The 24516-nt window shown below is 34.7% G+C and overlaps 2 protein-coding genes across 10 annotated transcripts; both read left to right on the top strand.

Annotated features, from left to right (window-relative positions):
• Positions 1-2148: 2148 nt before the first annotated feature.
• On the top strand, positions 2149-11074 carry LOC132609082 (large ribosomal subunit protein eL22z-like). 9 transcript variants are annotated; one of them, XM_060322920.1, is made up of 5 exons: positions 2149-2296; positions 2385-2635; positions 4457-4549; positions 4642-4706; positions 10583-11074. In XM_060322920.1, exons 2-5 carry the CDS (start codon positions 2412-2414, stop codon positions 10585-10587), a joined length of 387 nt encoding a protein of 128 aa, XP_060178903.1. In that variant the 5' UTR covers positions 2149-2296; positions 2385-2411; the 3' UTR covers positions 10588-11074. The 9 variants fall into 9 exon arrangements, 4 of the variants coding, with proteins under 4 accessions (XP_060178903.1, XP_060178902.1, XP_060178900.1 ...); XM_060322919.1 differs by lacking the exon at positions 10583-11074 and adding an exon at positions 7206-7719; XR_009570669.1 differs by having other exon boundaries at positions 4471-4706.
• An 8388-nt stretch (positions 11075-19462) lies between these two features.
• On the top strand, positions 19463-23236 carry LOC132611175 (probable pectinesterase/pectinesterase inhibitor 58). The gene is made up of 3 exons (XM_060325582.1): positions 19463-20056; positions 20671-21412; positions 22055-23236. Exons 1-3 carry the CDS (start codon positions 19790-19792, stop codon positions 22975-22977), a joined length of 1932 nt encoding a protein of 643 aa, XP_060181565.1. The 5' UTR covers positions 19463-19789; the 3' UTR covers positions 22978-23236.
• Positions 23237-24516: the final 1280 nt, after the last annotated feature.

The following is a 24516-nucleotide window of genomic DNA, read 5'->3' as shown; positions in this document are numbered from 1 at the left end:
TCACGAATGGTAAATTTGGGTCGTGACATACTTATTGGTGAAACACCTAAAAAAAATGCTTTTCTCCCCAAAAAAAGTGAATATGGCCTCAAAACAGCCAGGTCAAACATGCTCTAAAAGCCTAAATGGTTCGGCAATTCCATTTGATTTTCAAAAACTTCAGTTCAATACTTTAGTTTTCAATTTCTTGATTGTGTATATCAATTTGGCAAATCTAGTCTCGCATTTATAGAACATGGTGCCACTAAAAGAAAAAAAAAATGTATTAAGTGTGAATTGATTGCTAGTCCTCTAGGTAATAACTCAACTTTCAATCAAGTGCATCATTTAACCTTCTTGCAGCATGGATGCTACCAGATAATATTATATCAACTTTTTAAAAAATATATACATAAAATACCCAGTTTTACGGAGAGGTCATGGGTTCACATGCCCAAATGTAATACATAAACTCTCCTCGGATATCAAATACTTCCTCCGTTTCAATTTAAGTGAACCTATTTGACTGGTCCGGAGTTTAAGATAGAAGAGAATACTTTTAAACTTGTGGTGCTAAATGAGTCACATATAGTTTGTATTACTATAAATCATTACATAAAGGTAAAATGTTTTCAAATATAGAAAGATGTCATTCCTTTTGGTACAGAGTAATAAGGAAATAGATTCACATAAATTGAAACACATGGAGTACTAAATTGTAATTATTTCGATTTCAGTTCAATTATCGATATGTAGTCCATTTCAATTAAGATGGTAATAGGTTGAAAGAAAATATTAAATCAAAGTCTAGATTGTAAAGTCGTAAACTGCAAAAATAACATAAATATCCTCATGAACTATTTTTACAAGTCACGAGACTAAACAATCTTAGTGCAACACTGATCACAAAATACAATACTGTTTTGATAATAAAAACAATAAAAGCAATAAAATAGAAGGAAATCCAAGGTACTGTGAAGCAACAACTCGCCACGAAAGTCTCCAATCAGTTCGTTAGGCTGATCACCTACTCCACTAGTATAGGGACCGGTATCTGCAGAAAAAGTGAAGCAAGTATATCATGAGTATAATAATCAATGTGTACTCAGTAAGTATCATCAGTTATCCCCAGCAAAGTAGTGACGCGCTAGCTTGGAGTCCTCATCTACGGCTCGTGTGGTCCGCAAAAGGGATCTTCTTTGCACTTCTTCAGTGTTTCAGCACTTTTCTCCACTTTTATGCACTTTTCTCGAATTCTGGTGCCCCGATGCAAAAATCCTACAAACAACAAAATAATATGAGAAACACGTACTAAATAAGCATTGCTGACATGAAAAGTCTACGCAATCGGTACCAAATGTGTCGTAAATTCACGACACATCACTAATCCTATTTACCTACGAATTACCGATGAGTTATCAAATAGTTTTGTTTGCTACGACCGATGTAGCGACGGATTAACGATAAAGTTCGTTGCAAAGTGCGCCTTTTCCTGTAGTGTTTATTGTCAAATGAGGTACGCGATTTAGTCACGGGTAAAACGCATACACCGAAACTAGTTATATATAAAAAGGTGAATGAATGTTTACTATATCAATCGTCTTTTTTTTTATTGTATTAAAAAGATTCATAGAATTAGAAAAGAAAAAAAAATGAAAAGAAAGGAGCCAAAAATGTGAGTGAAATCAGATTATGTTGAAAAAGAAAAGAACAATATGATTTGGAAAAAAAAATGAGAAGAAGAAAAAAGAAAAAAAATTAATAAAAAAGGGAGAAAAAAGAGGTAATTACCTGGAAAAGCTACAATAAAAATATGATGTAATTAATTCAATAGGTATGTGTTTGTAAATAGATAGGCAAGGATATTTATTTTATTATAGTAATATAATATATACTTTTTCCTAATTATAATCTCTGAATACAATAATTATTACCTCCGTTCATTTTTACTTGTTTGCTCTTGATTTTGCCCGCCCCTTCATAATTATGCAATACTTTCATACACCAAACCAAACAATGTATAAAAAATAATTCCAACATAACTAATGTCAACATTACTAATATACCTATTCAACGCTATTTTTACATCGTACCAAATGACCTCTTAAAATGTCGAAGAGTAAAAATTAAAAAACAGTGCTTTGAGGGATACAACTTAAAGACCACCCAAGATAGGGACATTCGGGCGAATGACCCATTCTTATAACCTCAGGGCCCAAATGTAAATGGACCTGAATTTTGATGGTATTATATAAACCAACCCCGTAAAACCCTAGCCTCCTCATAGACGCTGGGGACTCTTAACACATCAACTCAGGTCAGTTCACTATCCTAATACTATATAGTAATAATAATAATTTATACGTTTCCTTTTGATGATGATTTATGGGTTGAAGTGCATGCAGGTGGAGTAAGAATAATCAAAGGAGAAGATGAGCAAAGTAAGTACAAAGGGTGGAAAGAAGAAGAGAGCAACATTTGTGATTCATTGTGCAAAGCCAGTGGATGATAAAATCATGGAAATTGCCTCATCGGAGAAGTTTCTGCAAGAACGTATCAAAGTTGGAGGAAAAGCAGGGGCTCTAGGTGACACTGTCACTCTCACTCGTGACAAGACCAAGATTACCGTCACCTCCGACAACACTTTCTCTAAGCGGTAAAAACCTTCATTTGTTGAATCACACAGTCAGTAGTAGTAGTTGTTTATATCTATATTGTTGAGCTGCAAATGTTTTCCTCAGTGTGCATTTTTTTATAACTCCTTCTGTCCCAACTTGTGTCTTTTTAGTTTCCTTTTTTTGTTGTTCCAAAGTCACATTTCTATATTTAGAAACAATTTGAGTTTAATGAATGATTTACAACCACATAAATACTAAGATTTGTTTGGATCATGACCACAAATTTTAAAAGTCTTTCTTTCTTAAACTATGTGTCAAGTCAAATTCTGCCACGTAAATTGGGACGGCTTCCTTCGTCCCTTTTGTAAGAGGGTGTTTGATTATGCACAAACTTTTATTAAAAAATGAACGACTTTTGAAATTTGTGATCCAAAACAATCCTTACATATTTTTGTGGCCGTAAATAGCTTGTTTTTAATATAAAAATGTGACATTCTTTTTGGGATCTTTCTAAAAATGAAAGAGTACTATTTTCTTAGTGTTATAAAATATATAAATATTTTTCCATCGGTTTACTGCGATTTTTGACAGACACATCTTTTTCTCGCTATGTACCGATTTGGCAGAGTTGTCTAGTTTTGTATTCAGAACTCTGAATTTTGAAAAGAATCAGGTGTTTTATTTGTTTTAATTTCAAACTCTGTTGATTAACTTCATAGCCCTTTTAATTAACTTGTAACTTTATGTTTTTGGTCGGCCCTTTTAATTAAGGTGTAACCTTGGACTTGTTCAATTGGATGTCGCGAATCATATCCTTTGCAGTTTGTCCGGTTTCAAGGGAGAAATGAGTGTTAGTGGAGTTGATTATTTCTTCTATCTTTACTCTTAAATCATTTTGTCGCATTTTGTGTCAAATCTTACTCAAACATTGGTAAATATAACTAGTTGTCATCTCAAAATATCTGGTGAGTCAAAGCGCCCTTTATTGAAGAAAATTTTGCTTATTCACTCTTTCATTCATTTTCGACTCATCTGTAGATTTTTCGGTAATTCATTGTTTTAACTATTTTAGCAGTATTTATAATGTGGAATCCATGGGATTAAGGCATGGTAGACTTGTACTATTTGATCGGATATGTTCCTATATTATAGTCAAGAAGAAATGTATACAGATAGTATGCGCTCGGTACTTTTGTAATCCAAAAAAAAAAAAAAATGGAACCAAACTAACTCATTTAAAAAAAAAAAAACAAACTAAGCTTCACGCACAAATTTTATGCGTGAAACCCTTACCAAAAATCGACCCCAATCTTTATTCTTTGAAAATCAAACTCAAAATTAAGGTTTTTTTGATATTTTGATCGAAAATTAGTCATGTTTCAAAACATCGGAATATAAATATTTTATATAGAACCTTTTTTTTTAAGTGTGCAATAATAATATTGACTCATTACATCAAGTATACATATACATTTGAATCGTCGTTTTATGAGTTATAAAGTGTTCCGAAGTACGTTTGAAAACTTGTTATATTTAGGTTAAGTGTCATATTTTATAGGGTTTTGATTAATCTTTTTGCTTTGCTTCCAAAGTTATGAAAATACTTTTTTGGTTCAAGAAAATAGAAAAGAAAAAATTATTCTGGTTTGTATTAGGTTTTTTTTTTCATTTATGTCTATTTTATTTTGTTATTTATTGTGTAATCCGCACTTTTTGCATGTGCAAAAATAAATATAATATTTTAAAATAATTCATCCAATACGAGAGGTTCATAATAATTGAAAAATATTTCATTCCATTAGCAACGAAAAACATCATTAAATTACAATAGACTTAAAAAAAAATCAAGTTCTAGACAGTCTTCTACTTCCAGATGTGCTGCCACCACAGGAGTTTTGCCCACATGAACACTTATCATGCCCAAATTGCTTACATGTCGAGCGCTTGCGAGAGTAAGTCTTTTCGCTAATATCTATTTGATTGTGATAACGGGTTAACTTGTTTTTTCCCAATTTACGGATATAGTTTTTGTTCGCAATCATAGAAAACGGCGGCTGGCCAATAAGCTTGATCACCAAGGGGACGGAAGTGGCAGGAATATGCTTCAAGGTATTTTACGACCTTATATTCCTCCGCCACATAATCAGTTACATTTCTGGCCATTCTCTCAAAGCACTTGACTACATGAGAACATGGCATGTGGTACGTTACTACTTACCACAAATGCATGATTTTGTACGCTCAGTAACGATATATTTGTTTCCTCCTTTGCCGTCGCAATAACCCGTTCTAACTTCATACACTCGTTAAGCGACGTCATACTCGGTCATTTGGTGACCCTCTGCTTTCCTTCTATGGTGCTCCATCTTTTTGTAGGGCTTTGGCATCCATGTTCTGTCCTCGGCTAATATAGCTCTGGCCTGCCTTGTCCTATCCGTAAATCGCTTCACGACCTGCCTGGAAGTTAGTCTTACCATTGCGGTGACAGGCAGTCCTCGATTTGAGCAGTCCATTGAAAGACTCCGAGCTGTTCGTTGTGAGCATGCCCTATCTCCTTCCTCCATCAGCATAAAGTGTCCATTTTTTAACTTCTAATTTCATCAACCAAACATATGCCTCTTCACTCACTTCCCTTACCAGCTCCATTTTTGCAGACCATTTTCTTTGTTGATGTTGCATCGCAGCCCCCACATCAATTTGTTTACAGTGCCATTTCCAAACCTTGTTTGCAAATTATTAGTCTTTGAGTGTCTTAAACAATATCGATAGTAAGCATGTGGAGGCTGCCACCCTTCCAGAGTACGCATATTGTGCAATATGCCTTATGACGATCCGATAGGACACATATGCCCTGACGACCCGTAATAACATGAGTTTGTAGATGAGTCAAGAACATCCCCTATATCTCGTTGCTCTCGTTGGCGGCAATTGCGAAAGCAAGAGGGAATATTGACCTATTGGCATCCATACCTACTGTAATTAGGAGCTTAATGTCATATCGGTCATATACATGCGTCCCATCTATCAATATCACATTCCGGCAATGAGCAAAACCATCAATACGTGGTTTGAATGCCCAAAAGACGAAGTTGAAAATTCTGCCCTCTAAATGCTGCCACTGTACAATAGTGCCAGGATTAACATGTTTTAGAGCCGCCATATACCTCGGCAACGCCTGAAAATAGGATTCCCAAGTTTCAAAGGTCATCTCAAAAGCATGTCTACGCCCGAGAAATCCCTTTCTCTTGCTTATGATTTTATCATATTTTGAGTGGACCATGTTAATACAAGTTTTGATAGGCATCCTACATAAGTTTATACAAACAACATTTAGCAATGATAATTTAATTGCTATAAGATATATAATGTAAACGGTCAGATAAGTTACCTTGGAGTTTCCTCAATGTGTTTAAGTAACAGATGAGCAATCATGTTTATATCTAAATTAAAATGATCTGCTCGGCTTTGTCCCATATCACAAGTATGCTTTGGGTGAAATTTTGTGAATTCTCACAGACCATCAGGCTTAGCAATTCCCCGAAGCAACCACCGATAGCCTTGAGTATGTCGCTTACAAATCAGCTGTCATACCGATTTGTTTGAGTCATCAACCTTAAACTCCCTCATATCCTTTATAAAATACATTCTGACAGCCTGTTGCAACATCTTTTTTGATGTGAACTGCATTCCCTTTGCAAGGACGCATTCATCAGTCATGAGATTTTTTGGTTCAATCCACGTTTTTTGGCGACTTTAATCATCATCTCTTGTGAAGACAAATGCATCCTCACGACCTTGGAGACTGTCAAGATATGAAATATAGTCAGAATGTCATTGCATTGAATGGGCTGTCAGGAATTGGGTTTTCCGCCATCAGAGGTGGTACGTGGTGGTGAATTGGTTCTGGTTGCTTCTGAGGACTAAAATGCGTATCTTCTTCATCCCCTTCACTATCTTCATCATCAGTTACCTCTGCATTATTTGCAGGTTCATCGCCATCACTCTCTGATGTATCCACATAACTTGGACAATCAACGCCATCTAAGAAAGACCTCCTCCTACACGATAAAAAACATATGTTAAATTCCAAATTCAAATATATATATATATATATATATATATATATATATATATATATATATATATAACATCAAGGTGGTGAATCTACACATATTGATAATGAGCATGGTGTGGAGAATGATCAACTCTATCAAACTGAGAGAACTGCCTTTCATCCACAATTGGTACCACTGGCGAGTTTTGATAATAATCAGCTGCACCGAACTGAGAATTATTATAATAATCAGCTCCACTGAACTGAGAATTATTATAATAATCAGCTCCATTGAACTGAGAATTTTGATAATAATGAGTTGCTCCACTAAATTGAGATGATTGCCAATATTACTCGTATCAGGTCTATAACCCCTACAAAGATTTAAAAATGGTTATTTTACCAATACATACAATAAACACGTGCTACTGCACAAAATAATAATATAAGAATGCATATTTACCAAGTTTGATTTAATTGTTGGGTAAGATTTTCCAGCGGCACCTGGCCACTCAAAATACCCCCGTAAGAACTAAAATCTTCATACGTGTTAGCTTGACTAGGCTGTTCTTGCGGGACCTCTCGGAGTATCTTTTCAACATACATCTCAAGAACATTAAGGGCGACTAAATGTTTTAATTCTTCTGGCGCATTCAAATAATCCTTCAAAGAATACAACAACTACAACATACCCAGTTAATCTCACAACGTGGGGTCTGAGGAGGGTAGAGTGTACCCAGACCTTACCATTGGAAACTGATTGTGGATATCTGCCTGTTATAGAGATTTCATACTCATTTGTACTAACCTTCATTTTTTCATATATGTAAGTGACTAGTGATTCATAAGACATTTCAAGTGGACATTTAACATGAGTGTTTGGTCTTTTATTGTAACGAACTGTACTATTGTCATCAAGGATAATACCATCCCAATGTATTGAAACCTTAACTTGTGGAATATCTCGAGTCATTTTTTGTAGGAACTTTGTTTTTTTTTTTGAATGACTTAAGAGACTTAAACTTATGAAATGGATGAGTTTTTACCTTGTCCAACATTCTTCTTAAATAGATTCATATTGACTTCTATTGCGCATTGAAACATTGAGTAATATGAATTAAATTCAAATAAATGGTCAGAAAATGCAGCATTGTCTTGTCAAATCGGTCCTTTACGTGTCATAAAAAAATTGAAATCGGCATGCATGATGTGTTGTCAAATCATGTTCTATTGCGCATTGAAACATTGCGTAATATGAATTAAATTCAAATAAACGGTCAAAAAATACAGCATTGTATTGTCAAATCGGTCCTTTACATGTCATAAAAAAGTTGAAATCGGCATGCATGATGTGTTGTCAAATCATGTTCTATTGCGCATTGAAACATTGCGTAATATGAATTAAATTCAAATAAACGATAAAAAAATGCAGCATTGTCTTGTCAAATCGGTCCTTTACATGTCATAAAAAAGCTGAAATCGGCATGCATGATGTGTTGTCAAATCATGTTCTATTGCGCATTGAAACATTGCGTAATATAAATTAAATTCAAATAAACAGTCAAAAAATGCAGAATTGTCTTGTCAAATCGGCCCTTTACGTGTCATAAAAAAGCTGAAATCGGCATGCATGATGTGTTGTTAAATCATGTTCTATTGCGCATTGAAACATTGCGTAATATGAATTAAATTCAAATAAACGGTCAAAAAATGCAGCATTATCTTGTCAAATCGGTCCTTACCTGTCATAAAAAAACTGAAATCGACATGCATGATGTGTTATCAAATCATGTTCTATTGCGCATTGAAACATTGCGTAATATGAATTAAATTTAAATAAACGGTCAAAAAATGCAGCATTGTATTGTTAAATCGGTCTTTTACGTGTCATAAAAAAGCTAAAATTGGCATGTATGATGTGTTGTCAAATCATGTTCTATTGCGCATTGAAACGTTGCGTAATATGAATTAAATTCAAATAAGCGGTCAAAAAATGCAGCATTGTATTTTCAAATCGGTCCTTTACGTGTCATAAAAAAGCTAAAATTGGCATGTATGATGTGTTGTCAAATCATGTTCTATTGCGCATTGAAACGTTGCGTAATATGAATTAAATTCAAATAAACGGTCAAAAAATGCAGTACTATATATAACATGATTGACAAACAACTAGTATTCACTTTAAAACAAGTTATCATGACATTCTACACCCAATTCGGTAATCTTGATTCTATTACAAGTTTTACCCCAGCAAACATATTTGAAGCAATGAGTAGGACATGGGAACTAGATGATGATGATTTTCGTTACTCAAATAACCCTAACAAAAGATTCAGTCAAGAATATAATAAAACAATGAGAGGAGTGGAATTAGCATGTTAGTGAGGCTGAAGCACTGGAGCAAAAGTTAGTTTTAGTAGGGCTTAAACGTCCAAAAAAAGTGCTATGTCAATGCCTCGCGGAACTCCACAAAAGTTTAATTTTGCTCTTAATCATTTTTGCGAAGAGAACAATCGGATGCAAATACGTTACCATAAGGTAGAATATGATATACATGGTAGCACAAGATTTAGATCCAAGTGAGATTCGGATTGTGAAATGTCCGATGAAGATTAATATTTTTCTTATAATAAGGTAAGTAGGTAGGGTCATAAAGACCCCCTCCCCCAGTGTACTTGGGGGTTTGCAACTATATAAGTAGTTTTTTTTTTTTTATTATTGGATTACAACGTATTCAATGTCGAGTAGTAGAAATTCAGCTTGGTCTTTACTTCTTCCAAAAGAACCAAATAGCAGTGATGATGAGAGTTAGGGGTGGGCATAAATACCGAAAACCGATAAACCGAACCGAACTGAATGGATTCGATTTTTCGGTTTTCGGTGTTTCGGTTCGGTTCCGTTTTTTTTAAATAGCAAATTCGGTGTTCGGTTTTTTGATTTTTCGGTTTAACCGAATATTTAATATAATATTTTTTATATCAATATATAATAATATTAGATGCATATAATGATATGAGTGCGTAAGTTCAAGGAAATTAGATAGTCAATCTTATGGTCAGTGTTGATCATGAATCATTTGGTAGCCAAGGTTGTAGACATTAGCCTATAATTGAAACTAGCAATAAGTTGTTGTTAAGCACTATCGCTTTATGTTTACTGTGGAATACTGTTTTAACATCTACCAGAATTGGCAAGAGACCTCAAGTTCCACTGTGCTAGGATAGTGTTATGATATGTTGCTTTAACGGGTGAGTAAGCATCAAATTATTCTTCTGACTTTTTGATTTATTCGTATACTGTAATATTTAAGTGTTGTATTTTCCGAATGCTATCATGATTTTAACAGAGAAATAGAGAATAAAATTAAACTAAAGAAGTAACTGTTCTCTGTTTAAATTCTAGAGAGGTGTTAATTGTATTAGGTTAGTGGTGATTTCTGCAAAATATGAGTTGGTAATGTATGATGCTACTACATGGAGTTCAAATTTAAATAAGGTAGAATTCCCTTGACATCTACTTCTAAGGCTGTATTGTTGCTGTTGCTTTTGATTTTCATGTGGTTTATTTTCGATTTCGATACCTCTAAATGTCTAGTGTAACTTTTGTTGATATGGAAAAGTTTGAATATTATTAACGGGTGACTATTGCTTAACCAATGCCAAAAAACCGAATTAGAAAATCGAAACTGAACCGAACCGAACTTCAAAATACCGTACCGAACCGAATTAATTCGGTGCGGTGTTCGGTTTCCACTTTAAAAAAATCGAAACCGAAATACCGAACCGAACTTTGAAAAAATCGAACCGAACAACCGAACGCCTACCCCTAATGAGAGTTCAAATCATAGCAGTTTTTCGAGTGATACCAGTGATTTCAAACTAGACGAGCTAAATCCCCACTTTCTTATAGAGCGTAATGATGATTTCTGCAGTATAAAATATTCAGATCTGCGAGAATATTATTGCGGTTTATGTCGAGAATGGTCACTTCGGATTGCCGCATCAAATCGTCTTGTTCGTGACTTCGAAAATCTCAACGCTTCAATCCCAACAAGGTACTCAATAACCATGCCTCGAGTAGGTCCAGCAACTTGCGAGTTTGCGGCACAAAGGATTAGAAAAGAAAACAGCAGAATGCTGGCAAGACGTTGTAGATTTTACATCTAAAGTTGGCCGAAGAACAAGCATCATCAATCGGTAGAGAACTAATATCTCCTGAAAAAAGAAGTGTATTAAGAGACCGCCAATATCGTTCTGAGGACGATATTGAGGACTTGTATTCAGATGACGATTAGGGTCTATTTAGGCTCACTGTCTTAGATTATGGGTCATTTAAGTTTCGGACTAAGGCTGTTAATTTGTATTTTTATTTTATGATGAAGTCATAAATTTGAATTAGTTTGACATGTTTTTAATTCTTCAAAGTTTATTGTTAAAGTCTATTATTAATTGACAATTTAACAAAGAAACACAAATAAATTAGTACATAAAGGGTGCGGATTACATTATAGGGGAAAAAATACAACTAGTAAAAAACATAATCCATAGAAATATTAAACTTAATAAATAAAATACATATAAATAATGAACAACAAGATAACACAAATAATCTTTCACAATTTAAGTTTTTCTTTCAAAATTATTTTCTCGTGTTGAGCCTCTCTAAGTTTAGCCTTCAGCAAAATTCATTTTTTTTGGGGAACCGGTGAGCAAGACCTCCAAAAGTTCAATTTTTTCTTCAGCTTCCACAAGCTTAAATTGCGAGTCCAACTTAGCGGTATCTCTAGAGATACGTGAAGTCGCGGTATCTCTATCAAAAAGTGAATTTTTAAACTTCGCCGCCAGCATTTTATCCACGTGAATGCTATCTTCCAACCAAAAGTGTTTGCAACCGCCCATATCCTATAAACATTATAAGAAAATCAGTTTTTAAAAGTAAAATATATGGATAACGTGAAAAAAAGAAACACTAGAAAATGTAAAAACACTTACTTCGGGCACTTTACAACGCCAAAAATAGCGACCCGGATTATCTTGGGTCTTTGATGTTTTTAGTTTACAGTAATAACTGCATTCACAAATATCGGGTTGTATAGCAAACTTTGAAGTTTCAAAACTTTGAGACATGTTTTTGGGAGTGCAAAAGTGTGTTGAAAGGGTGAAAATGGAGGAAATGAAAGAGAAGAGTATGCTGGAAATGAGATCGGTTTTTGGTAGGGGTTTCATGCACAGAATCTGTGCGTGAAAGGACCAAAGTGCAAATGTACACTTTGGCCCTTTCACGCACAGATTCTGTGTGTGAAGCCTAGTTTGTTTTTTTTTTTTTTTTTTCTTTTAATGGGTTAGTTTGGTTTCAATTTTTTTTTTGGGTTACAAAAGTGCCGGGTCCAGATAGTATTGACAGATTAACCCTAGTACAAAATTGTAACCATTTCGGATGGCATAAATGTGACAGTTCGATGTACAGTATTTCAGGCATAGTGGGTAATAGCCAGCCTAAAAAGTAGCAGTGGAATTTGGGGGATGGTGGTAAGGGACAATCTGTGCGAAATGCTAATGATGAAACTTGTTTCTCTATTTCTACTGTGAAAATTATTTTTCTAATTCTTAATTAACTAATTGTTTTAGAGTAAACATGAGAAAATTTAAAAGTGAATATTTTTTTGCAATGTTGCAAAAGGTTTTAAAGAGCGTTTCAAGTTTATAAGGTGGCTCAGTTGGTTGAGCATGAGACTTTCATAATGGAGGTCTCAGTTTCGAAATCCCCTGCCTACGATAGCAGGAGATTTGCCTTATGGGTCGAGCTCGTCGCATAGGGCCTACTGCGGGTTACCTCTTCTGTGTGGTTTGCGAGCTATTACTCAGGAGCTTACCCTGTGCACACCCGAAGGATACCTGCTGCGGATTCCCATGTCATAAAAAAAGGGGGCTTTAAACGCAAAGCATAATTAGAAGTGTAAACGAGGCACAATGAAGAAACATGTAGACATGGAAACGAGTAACACATTCAATTATAATATTTTTCGTTAGGATTAGAGGAAATGAAATTGCTTTGCCTACATTAAAGCGCAGCTCATGCGAGACAAACACTCTCTCTTGAACTTTTCTAAGCTTCAGAGCATAAGCGCGCCTTAAATAAGCCTTTGACAACTCAATTTCTTTGAGACAAAATATGCTCACCAGATTTTATCAATTTGCAAATTTTTCCACTGTTAGTTAAAAGAATGAAATTGTTTTGAATCAACCAATAAAATCAAGTATATTTCAACATTTATAGGAATGTGTTCAAAACAAGTATTTTCCACTGCATATGGATCATCATCAAGTATACTGAAACAACTATCATAAACTAAAGGTTTTTAATCATTTAATGTTAGAAAAATAATAGGGAGTATGAAATTTATTTTGAGGCGTGTCAATATACTGTCTTTAAGAATATTTCTTCCGAACAGTGAATATGTTAATTCAAAATATTACCCAGAATTAAACAATTTCTTTTAATTATAAACAAGGAGCAATTTAGGGGTGTTCATGGTCCGGTTTGATTCGATTTTTGGTTAAAATCAAACCAAATCAATCAAGTCGGGTTTTTTTTTTTATTATTCAAATCAAACCAAATCATTATAGTATAAATTCTATCGGTTTCAGGTTTGTCGATTTTATCAGTTTGGTTCGATTTTTGCGGGTTTTAAGGATGTATTTTATAATGCAAAACAATTTATACGAGTGAGGTACAAAAATTTCATATTATTCATAAATGGATAACAGGTTTCCAAAGAAATATTAACATACGCTTGAGATAATATCCAGAGCATCTTTGAACTGAGAGACGAAATTAGAGAGGAAATAATTGGCTTTTTAAATCTACCTATGTATTTATTGAGTGGGAAGCTCTTGGTTAGAAGTATCAAATCAAATCAAGTCTTTTGCCTGAAGTGAATAACGTATTATTCATAATTGAAGGTTGATATTAACAATTGAAAAACTAAGAAACGTTTGAATTTGAGATGAAAAACTAAATGAGGGAAAATTTCATTTTCACCTTCAACGTTGTTATTTTACCTTAAACATAAATGGGCTAGACTTTCTTCTTAATTATTTGAGTATGTATTGAACTTGGAAGACCCTAAACTACAAAGAAGACAGATAAAATTTAATTAATATATATATAATATTTAACAGTTTGGTTCGGGTTTTTTGTTTGTAACACCAAACCAAATGTTATCGAGTTTTTAAATTTAAAATCAAATCAAATCAAACCGAGCCGATTTTCGGTTTATTAAGTCGGTTTGACTCGATTTATCGGTTCGGATCGGTTTTTCGGTCTCATTTGAACACCCCTATGCAAAAACAACAAAATTTTAGAAGAGAAAGAAAGCCTTAGCAAATCTGTAAATATTAAGTTGAGTGTCTTGGACCAGGCCTTTCGTCTATACTGCGCAAAAGAGATAGAAAGAATTAGAAAGTTTATAAAATATTAGGTTAAGTGAAGTAGACCAGACTTGTCGTCTATATAACGCGCAGTGGGAAGGAAAATCGACCAATTTTACCATTACTGTGCGCGTGAGCTCAATTTTTTTTTTGTTCCTTATTAGTTTACTAGAAGGACAATTTTTTGTAAGAAAAAAAAGTTATTTCTAATCAATGTGTCACGACCCAAAATCTCACCTAGAATGTGATGACACCTAACCCCACCAGTAGGCGAATCAATCTAAAAGTAATCACTATACCAAGAGATTACAGAAAAGTAAAGTACAACAGATCACAAACTAAAATATTTCTAAGTTAATATAATGTGGAATACTATACTACAACTGTCAAGACGATACATATTTACTTTGTATATATTTATTCCTGATATTTCAGGTATTACGTCAGGAATAAGGCTCTTGTTGTTACCATTGATATCCCTCTTTTACCACAAGAAAATAATTACTTAAGCTTAGATTGTTCTCAAGAAAATCAAAAGTCTCCCTAAACCTGACCATCTTGATGTTCCACACATTTATCTTTTCTTGAAGTAACTTTTCGTTTCTTAAAATCTTTATTTGATTACATTTATATTGTTGCACAAAAGTAATATTAAAATTGTGCTTGATTGAAGGGTGAAAATGTTATTCAACTTTTTAAGGACATTTTAGTATTTTAACTTTTCACTTGAGGCGTTCTTGCTTTAGATATAATACTAGTCTTTGGGAACGTGCGTCACACGTTTATCCCCTATTACTATTAAAAATTTTGTAAATAATTTAATAGTTTTGAGTTATAAAATAAGAATATTGATGACATGAGAGGGTGGAACCAGTAATTAATAATTTCTTTTACATATTGTGTTAAATTCGTATTGAAGTTCCTCTTTAGGATAGTTATCCTCAAGGACAAAATAGTTAACTTTAAAAGGATACTTTTGAAAATGAACTTTTGAGAGAGTATGTTCCCACTTTTAGTATAGTATGTGTTAGTATGATCTGGACATGTGCTGAAATTTCTCACAGTTTCAAGAATCAGAAGAAGTAATTCGAAGTAAAAATTTATTTGTAAAAATCTATTGCTATTATTGGCTAAATAGAACCGACTATATATGCTATTGATTTTTTTTTTCTTTTCACAATGCTATTGATTCTTTCAAGATGGTTCTTTATAACACACAAAAAATTGACATAAAGTTTGAGATTTTGGACAATATAAAAGCACATCATCATTTTCCATTTCTATCCCCTTCTTGTCGAAAATAAGAGTTAATCAAAAGAATAAAAGGTAAAATAAAAAAGGATCTATTGTGTAGAAATATTTGATAAGACATGATATACAATATCACATACCATTAGACACACTTAGATGAAGCGTCCAATAGTAATATTATTTATGTTTGTTCGGAAGATCTGTAGTATTAAAAATATTAAATTGAATATAGAGAAAGAACGATAAACTTACAGGAGTATTTTTCGATGTCAATAGTGTAGTTGTTAGTAATTTCGACTATAACGACCTGTTCAAGTTTTGATTTGCGGTAAAACATGTGCGACTATTTCTAATTCATGTGCTACAATGCCCATCTGGAGGCCATGACTATAAGCTTTCATATTTTTGTTGTTGTTGTTGGTACATCCAATTACTAGATTGAGCAATATAATGGTTTTGTGTTTGTCGATTTATTCTTCATTGGACCACCAGAAAGAACACGTATAAAAGCCGGAAAAAAGAGGTCAGCAAGTAAAATCTAACAGAGGAAATATGAATGTGATGTTTGTACCGTATCTCTATGCAAACCACCAATTGTCACCATAGTCTATGCAAAATGTGATGCTATAGAGAGGCTTTTATTATGGGATAGTTTGTATTGTATGTCTGATGGTATATCAGCACCCGAGTTGATTGGAGGGGACTTTAATGTCATTATTAATGAGGAAGAGAAAATTGGTGATTTGCCAGTTTTTCACCAAGAATATGAAGAATTTTCCTTTTGTATTAGCTCATGTGAATTATCTGAAGTATGCTATAAAGGTAGTCCATTTACATGGTGGAATGGCAAAAGTGACAGTGAATGTATTTTTAAAAGGCTTGACAGGATGTTATCTAATGAGTCCTTCCAAAATTGGTTTGGACATTTAGAGGTTGATCATCTATCCAGAATTGGATCATGTAAGGAAAAGGAAAACTGATTATTTTGAGCTGATCAAGAGGGTGAAAGATAAATTACAAACATCGAAGAGCAAATTACAGTCACCTGGTGAAAAGGCTGTTTTGATAACTAATGTTCTTCAGAGTGTTCCTATACATTTGTTGTCTTCCATAAAACCACCAAAATGTGTAATCAAGGAACTGAATCAAATTTTTGTCAAGTTTTTCTGGAGCAACAAAGAAGATGTTAAATCAAGACATTGGTCTGCTCGGCTAAAAATGAGCTTACCAAAGAATGAAGGTGGATTGGGATTCAGATCTCTTTTTGATGTTTTAAAGGCACTATGTGCAAAACTGTGGTGGAGATTTAGAACTATCAATTCACTATGGGATAATTTATGTGGAACTAGTATTGTAAGAAGCGATATCCTCAATATGTGTAATGGAAAGGTGGCACACAAGTCTGGAAAATGGTGCTAGATGCAAGGGACAATATTGAACAAGAGATTTGGTGAGAAATAAGAGTGGTACAGCTAACATATGGTTTGATAATTGGACCAAACTGAGAGCATTATATTATGTGTTACCTTCTCATTTTTATATAGATGAGAGAGTGGAAGATGTCACAGAACTGATAGATGGTAATGGATGGGACATAAATAGATTACAACAACGATTTCCATCTAATATAGTGGATCATATTGTTGAAGAACTGGAATTTAAGGAGGTATCTGATCTTTGGGATAAACCTTGGTGGATGATGACCAGCACTGGCAAATTCACTGTTGCTAATGCATGGGAATTACTCAGATAGAGAGGACAGGTATCTTATAATTTCAAACACGTGGTTGAAAGGACTTCCTTTCAAGATATTATTTTTCTTATGGAGGCTATGGAAATTCAAAATTCCAATTGATGAAGTTTTAGCAACCATTGACATTAATGTGGTTTCTAGGTGTTGCTGTTGTGAAAAACCTAAACAAGAAACCATAGATCACCTGTTTCTAAATGGAGATTTTACTACATCAGTGTGGAACAGTTTCAGCAGTGCTGCAGGGATAAACTTGAATTGCTGTCAAGTAAAACAAGCAGTAAGGCTTTGGTGGAATGTTGCTTGTCATTATAAGCTGAGACCAATCTATATGGCAGTTCCTGCAATCATTCTTTGGACAATTTGCAAGTGGAGGAACACAAAGCTTCATGATGGTTCTATGTCCATCTATAAAGTTTTGCATGAGATTAATCTGAACATTCATTTTTTATGTAGAATAAGATTCCCTTCATTGTAGAATATACCATATAAATGGCCTGATATCATTGATCACTTTTGAAGCTTTTAGACTTGTTCTCAAGTGTACTGTAGTAAAATGGCATTTTCGAGTAAGAGGATGGTTCGAATGTAATAGTGATGGTGCATCTAGAGGGAATCCAGGTCCCAGTTTTGTAGTTTTTTGTGTTAGAAATGAGGATGGAAATCTTATGTGTGTTGCAGGTCAAAGGATTGCAGATGGAAACAATCTCATTGCAGAAGCTATTGCTATTAAAAAAGGTGTTGAATACTGCACTGCACATCAGCTATATCCTCTTGTAGTGGAAACTGATTCGTTGGCTATGAAAATGTTCATCACTGGAGTCTGGGAAGTCCCATGGAGGATTGCCTTGATTGTGAATGAGATTAATAGAATTAGGAGGGATCATATAGTGCTGGTGGAACACATATTCAGGGAAGTGAACGGATTGGCAGATTTTTTAGCTAACTATGTTTTTGATTTTGCAGGTACTCAGCAGTTTCATCATTTCCAGGAGTTACCAATCATGGCTAGAAGACTACTAAACATTGATAAGGCTCATATCCCAAATCTGAGAATCAGATATGAGAACGACTTCAGTCAACATTAATTTTAACAACTGGTGCTACTATTGCTGCTACTGCTACTTAAACTTCATATGTGAAAGCTGGATATTGCAAAGACAAAGGCCATAACACTCTCATGAGTTGAAACTTAGGAAAACAGTTGAGGAATTTCTCTATGGGTGGTATTAGTGTGCATGCATACTCATCCCCATGCAGGAAAACTTTAACATGTTCAACTAAGTTACAACCTTTTTCTCTGATGATGGCACAATTTTGATCACTTTCTATTACAACAAAGATGGCATGTTAGTCTGTTACTACACTTGAAGTCTGAAGAAAATTCACCTGACTGAATCCATACCACCTGGTGAGAGATTGGAGGTGTAGAAGACGGATGCAAGTCAAGACTATAGGATTTCTAGCAGTTTTGTTCATGCTTATTTTATGCTGTAATTATTTTTCCGCTTTTCTCTTTTTTTGCATTTCATACTAACCACTTGGTTAGTTTCTTTACAGTTTTGGCTTCTAATAAATTCCCACAATTTTTGGTGGTTTTCATTATAAAAAAAAAAACAGAGGAAATAGGATAAAACACAAATTCTGCGTAAAAGAAAGAGGCACAATATATAGAATTGAAAGAAGTTGTCTTTTGGCATGACTTTCGGTTACCCACATTTACTGCAACTTTTGGTTGCACTCACGTCCACTACAACTATTCGGCTTCTTCAACTGTTTTATTGTACTCATTTTTTTTTAATACACTCTTGTAACTGCTTGTCCATGCTTGTGTCTTCTCATTTACCATATTTATCGAGTATAACTTTATCATTCCATAACGCACTTGGTTGATTTATTGTACAATATTTATATTAATATAATATTTATTAGAATGTAAATTTACATTTGGTACAAAAATATTATAGGTCTAATGATTGGTTGAAGGGTAAATAGGTCGTTCAATATTTTATGGGCATTTTGGTAATTCAACTTTCAACTTAGGAGCTTCCCACTTTTAGAATAATATAGATGATGTGCGTTTTAACGACACTCGTAATGGGTATATGTTGGACTACATCGACCCACATTTACTCCAATATAACATTGCTGGAAAAATATTCGCTTGTATCTTAGTTAAGTTAATAGGAAACACTAATGTAGAATTTGGTTGCAATTACTGAGTCAAAAGACAAATTGGTGGCAGACATCTCCTTACTTTTGGGAAACTTTAAATAGAAACCAACTTTCATGCAATATCGATCATCCCATGTTATACTTGTTTTCCTCTAAGCCTCTTGTCAGTACATTTTTTGTTTATCAGTCATTCTTTTTAGCAATTCTAAGATGAGGGACAACCAGTACTTGAGGCCTTTCTCCACTAGCATTTTAGTGATCGGCCACTAAGCAGCACATTAATATTTTTTTTAGATATTTCTTGGGTAAGTTTCTTATTATAGCTTTATTTAAAACCTGAAATTGGAACGGATTAGAACCTGTTTGCATTGTTTCTCATTTTTGTTTAGCTCACTGTTCAGAGATGTGATTGAAATTGATTCCCAACCCTTTCTTTAATATATAAGGTAAGTTTTGAAAAGTAACACGCTCCCGACAGACAATTAATCCATAATATCATCCATCGTTGGCATTAAAGCTGAAATTATTAAACATGGGGGAGAACCATAAGAGGAATATTGCACTTGTTAGTTTGTGTTCTTTATTGGTGGTGGCTATGGTAGTTGCTCTATCCATCAGCCGTGACAAAGTTCCTGTAGCGGTGAGTGTAAGTCATCGTGAGGTGACATTATCTTCTATAAAAGCCATCACAAGCGTATGCCAGAGTACTAGTTATCAAGAAACATGTATCGATAGCCTTACCTCTTTGGCAGGGAAGTCCTCGCAGGGCGCCAAAGACCTCGTCCGCGCTGCATTTCAGGTAAACCTGTCAAAACAGCTCAAATTATTATTCTAACTTCATTAAAGTTTGCGTCAGCTAAGTTTGTCCAATTAACGCATCATAACCCAACTCCCCCAATATAACCCGGCCTTTCTTTTCTCGTTTTGGAAAACAATGAAAGGGAAAAGGGGCAAATATACCCCTCAACTATGTGATTTAGAGCTGATATACCCCTCGTTAAAAAAGTGGCTCATGTATGCCCTTGCCGTCTAACAAATAGAGCACATTTTCCCTTTGTTGACATACTCTGATTTGTTAGACAGTTGTTAGACAACGAGGGTATATGTGAGCCACTTTTTTAACAAGGGGTATATCAGCTCTAAATTGCAAAGTTGAGGAGTATATTTGCCCCTTTTCCCAAAATGAAATTTTTCTTAAATTATTAAAAAAAAAAAAATCAAATTTGAATGATTGTTGATCTCCTATCTTGATTTTGGATGTTAAGGTTTTGATTGCATTTCACCTTTTGGGTTACACTACTTTTATTGACCCAATAATTTGATGGATCATTTCAGGTCCAACCCGTTGTGTCATGTCAAAAAAGTTAATGGATTTAAACTTGTGTGGGTTGATTTTGTCACCTCTAATTTCAGGCAACAATTAAGCATATCAAGGAAGCAGCAACAAAAACATCAGCCTGGCAAACTCTTGAGAAGGATCCAAGAACAAGAATGGCTCTTGAGAACTGTGAGGAGCTAGCGGACCGCGCCATATATGATCTTAACAGAAGCTACAGCAAGTTTGGTGTTTTCGACATCAAGCATATAGGCCATTGGGTTACTGATATGCAGATTTGGCTAAGTGGTGCAGTTACTTATCAAGAAACATGCTTGGATGGCTTTGAAGATACCTCTGGAGATGCTGGCAAGAAAATGAGAATGGCATTGAATGCTTCCATGAAGCTAACTAGCAATGCCCTTTCCATGATCACAAAGCTCTCATCTCTCTTCCCAACTCTGAATGTTAATCGTCGTCATCTGCTATTTCACGATGCACATGTTTTAGGTCATGGAAATGAGTTATTACCGGATTGGATTGATGCTGGAAGGCGTAGACATCTTTCGTCTAAGCCAACTGAAATTAAACCCGATCTCATTGTGGCAAAGGATAGCACTGGGAAGTACAAGACTATTACGGAGGCTCTCAAAGATATCCCTAAGAATAGTAACCAGACTTTTGTGCTATATATAAAAGAAGGTGTTTATGATGAGCAAGTTCAGTTTAATCAATCTTTGGTTCATTTGATGGTTATTGGAGATGGACCAACAAAGACAAGAATCACGGGGAAACTAAATTTCATCGATGGTGTTCCCACGTATCATACTGCAACTGTTGGTAAGCTGCAGCACAACAAGTACTTAATTACTACTACCAGTTTAATATAGTTATGTTTGGTAATGAATTATAGAAACGGGTACAGGATTTATTTTACCAATGATCATCCAAACTTTCACCTTGTTGCACCAAAATCATAAAACTAATTTTTGTAATGGAAAAAAGATTTCAACCATGCCTATATATACCACATAAAGTTAAAAATGCCACAAATGTCAAATACGTCCTGGAAACACAAATTGCATGTCAAACTAGTTACTATGTTTGGTTAATGGAATTTCTCTTGTTTTATAAGTGGCACCATGAGAATATTGTGTCACGTTAGTTGCTGACATGACTATACCCGTATAGCAAATTTATGATGTGGCAGTCGACTTGCATACTTTTTAACCGGTTTAATTTACCATTTCCTAGCATTTCTTAATTGAGTTGATGTTCTGGTACAATAATTAATTTTAAATTTTGGTATAATAAAGGGGAAGTTGGATGATTTATTTGTAAAATTACCACAACAAATATATGATGTTCTTTTTGGTAAGATGTAAAATATAATTCACACGATTAACAATCTATTTCTGTAGATGTGTTGTCTTTTATGTATGTATTCCGTTGAATTAGAGTATAATGATGCAACTATTACAGCTGTGAACGGAGATTATTTCATGGCTAAGGACATTGGATTTGAGAACACGGCTGGTCCAGAAAAACACCAAGCTGTTGCTTTGCGGGTTGGAGCTGATAAATCAATCTTTTACAATTGCCATATGGATGGGTACCAAGACACTCTGTATGCACACACATATCGACAATTTTACAGTGATTGTGTGATCTCAGGCACCATTGACTTCATTTTTGGTGATAGCGCTGCTGTTTTCCAGAATTGTACCCTCGTAGTCCAAAAGCCTATGGACAACCAGCAGTGTATTGTGACAGCACAAGGTAGGAAAGACCCTCGGCAGCCAACAGGATTTGTCCTTCAAAACTGCAAATTTGTAGCTGATAATAATGTCGACAACAAGACCAAATCATACCTTGGAAGACCCTGGAAAGAGTACTCTAGAACAATCATAATGGAATCTTCGATCGAAGACTTTATCCAGCTAGAAGGATGGTTGCTGTGGAATGATACATTCGCCTTAAACACTCTCTTCTATGTTGAATTCAACAATAGAGGCCCTGCTTCCTCCAAAACACAACGCGTAAAATGGGAAGGTGTTAAGGAACTTCCTGCTAGTCGAATTGAACGATTTACAACGTCCAAATTCATTGATGGTGATTCATGGATACCATCTACAGGCATCCCTTATTCCTCTGGTTTTTTCTTTCCACCACCAAAAGAAGATGCTTCTATCAAATATTCCCCTGAGGACCCCATAGAAAGCCAAGATTTAGAAAGAATAAATAAAGACAAGTCTTCTTATCATCATTTGACTTCTGATATTGCTCCAGTACTATCTCCTCTAGAAGCTCCACCTGCTAGAACAACGTCGGTAGCTCCAACAACATCTCCAGTGTCAGCCAAACGACACCGGCGATGGCCATTCAGCTTTTTTTCAGGCGCATGAATTTAGTGTGCTACCCATTGTTTTAGACTTCATTAGCTTGATACTGTAGGAAAAAATAATTCAAAGTTGCAGGAAATCAAAACTGGTTAGATTTTGTTATTTTAATTTATGTCTAGTTAAGATTTATTGTCAAATTTAGATAGGGTTTTCCTGTTTTGAGCTAAAGTAGATTTTGTACTATTATAAATTGGGATATTGCCTGCTATTTTCATATAGTGGAGATTATATATAGCATTTAGAGATTCGTAGAGTTTATGAATAAAATATTTCCTCCAAATACCTTCATTATATTAATTAGGTGCAAGATTCATCCTTCATCATTCGGGATAAAGCCAATTGTTGCTCACAGGTGACAACTGAAGATTGCCTGAATAGACTGTTCTAGTCTTTCATAGGAACAGAAAATTTTGTAGTTAGCCAATGCTCATGTCTGACTTGTGTTTGCTATTATGTGTTAGGTAGTATAAGGTTTTTGTTTTCCTTTGAGGATGTTTGTTTAACTCCTTTAGAGGTATTTGAAATGATGGATGCCTGAAAATAGAAAAATATTTCAGAAAATGCTAGCATTTGTTTGGCCTTTTGTTACATCTCGCATTCTCAGAGCATGAGCATGCCACGTACTTCACTATATTAATGGAGTATCAGAGACGTTCCATGAAGTTTTGGAAGGTACAAGCCATGAAAAGTTCGTAACAAGGAAGTAAAGGATGAATTACGATCTCGTAAGTCGTAACCGGGAAGGATGTTATATCCCGCATTTTGTACATGCGGATAATTCAAGACGATTGCGGGAAGTTAAGAGCAAGGTTATATTTTTGATCTTGTTAAGCACACAAGTTGGTTGTGAGAGTTATGGATGCGGAAATAGTGAGGAAGGTTAAGGGCAAAATTGGAAATTTGGAAAATGGTATCATGAATTACAAAAAACATTTCCACAAGTAAGTGGGCTTGGAAAATTAAAAAAAAAAAGAAAAAAAGAAGAGAGGCCCAAGTGTGTGTGTGTGGCCGGCCATGCTCCATGGCCCAAGGCCCATGTGGAGTTAAATTGATCAAGTAATAAATAGACAAAAGGGCCTTTTATTCATCATAAATTCAAGAACATTCAAGAAAACCAAAAACTTGGAGAACAAAGAGGCCTATTCGGCCATGTCCATGGAAAATCAAGCTCTTCAATCTTGATCCAAAAAATTATTTTCTTGTGGTATTCCTACTAATTCAAGGGTCCTCTACAACGTGGTGTAATTGTTTCGGAAGATAGGTCGCTCGTTTCATCGATTCCGCATCTTGGTCAAGTGAAGAAGTTGAAGAGGAAAGGTAAGATTTAATCCCTTTTTATATGTTATGAAGGGTTCATTTACATTGTAGCATGTAGGAATGGATAGAATTCATGAAAAATATGGGGGTTTGCATGACATGGCTGTGTGTATGTAGGTATGGTGTAGGCAAGATGAATTCATTTTGTGTAGTATTCTAGTTGTGGTTATTGTGGACTCTACATTGGAAATGAAAGTTTAATGAGTTTAGTTGAAGTTGTGGGAG

Source organism: Lycium barbarum, chromosome 9 (genome assembly GCF_019175385.1).
Source record: "Lycium barbarum isolate Lr01 chromosome 9, ASM1917538v2, whole genome shotgun sequence".
Lineage (NCBI taxonomy): Eukaryota > Viridiplantae > Streptophyta > Magnoliopsida > Solanales > Solanaceae > Lycium > Lycium barbarum.
This window is presented reverse-complemented; position numbering and strand designations above follow the sequence as displayed.

Coding starts and splice junctions, on each gene's coding strand:
- LOC132611175 (XM_060325582.1), top strand. CDS start 19,790: ATGGGGGAGAACCATAAGAGGAATATTGCACTTGTTAGTTTGTGTTCT. Junction 20,057..20,670: donor TCGTCCGCGCTGCATTTCAG/GTAAACCTGTCA, acceptor CTCTAATTTCAG/GCAACAATTAAGCATATCAA. Junction 21,413..22,054: donor GTATCATACTGCAACTGTTG/GTAAGCTGCAGC, acceptor CAACTATTACAG/CTGTGAACGGAGATTATTTC.
- LOC132609082 (XM_060322917.1), top strand. CDS start 2,412: ATGAGCAAAGTAAGTACAAAGGGTGGAAAGAAGAAGAGAGCAACATTT. Junction 2,636..10,582: donor GACAACACTTTCTCTAAGCG/GTAAAAACCTTC, acceptor TGATTTCTGCAG/TATAAAATATTCAGATCTGC.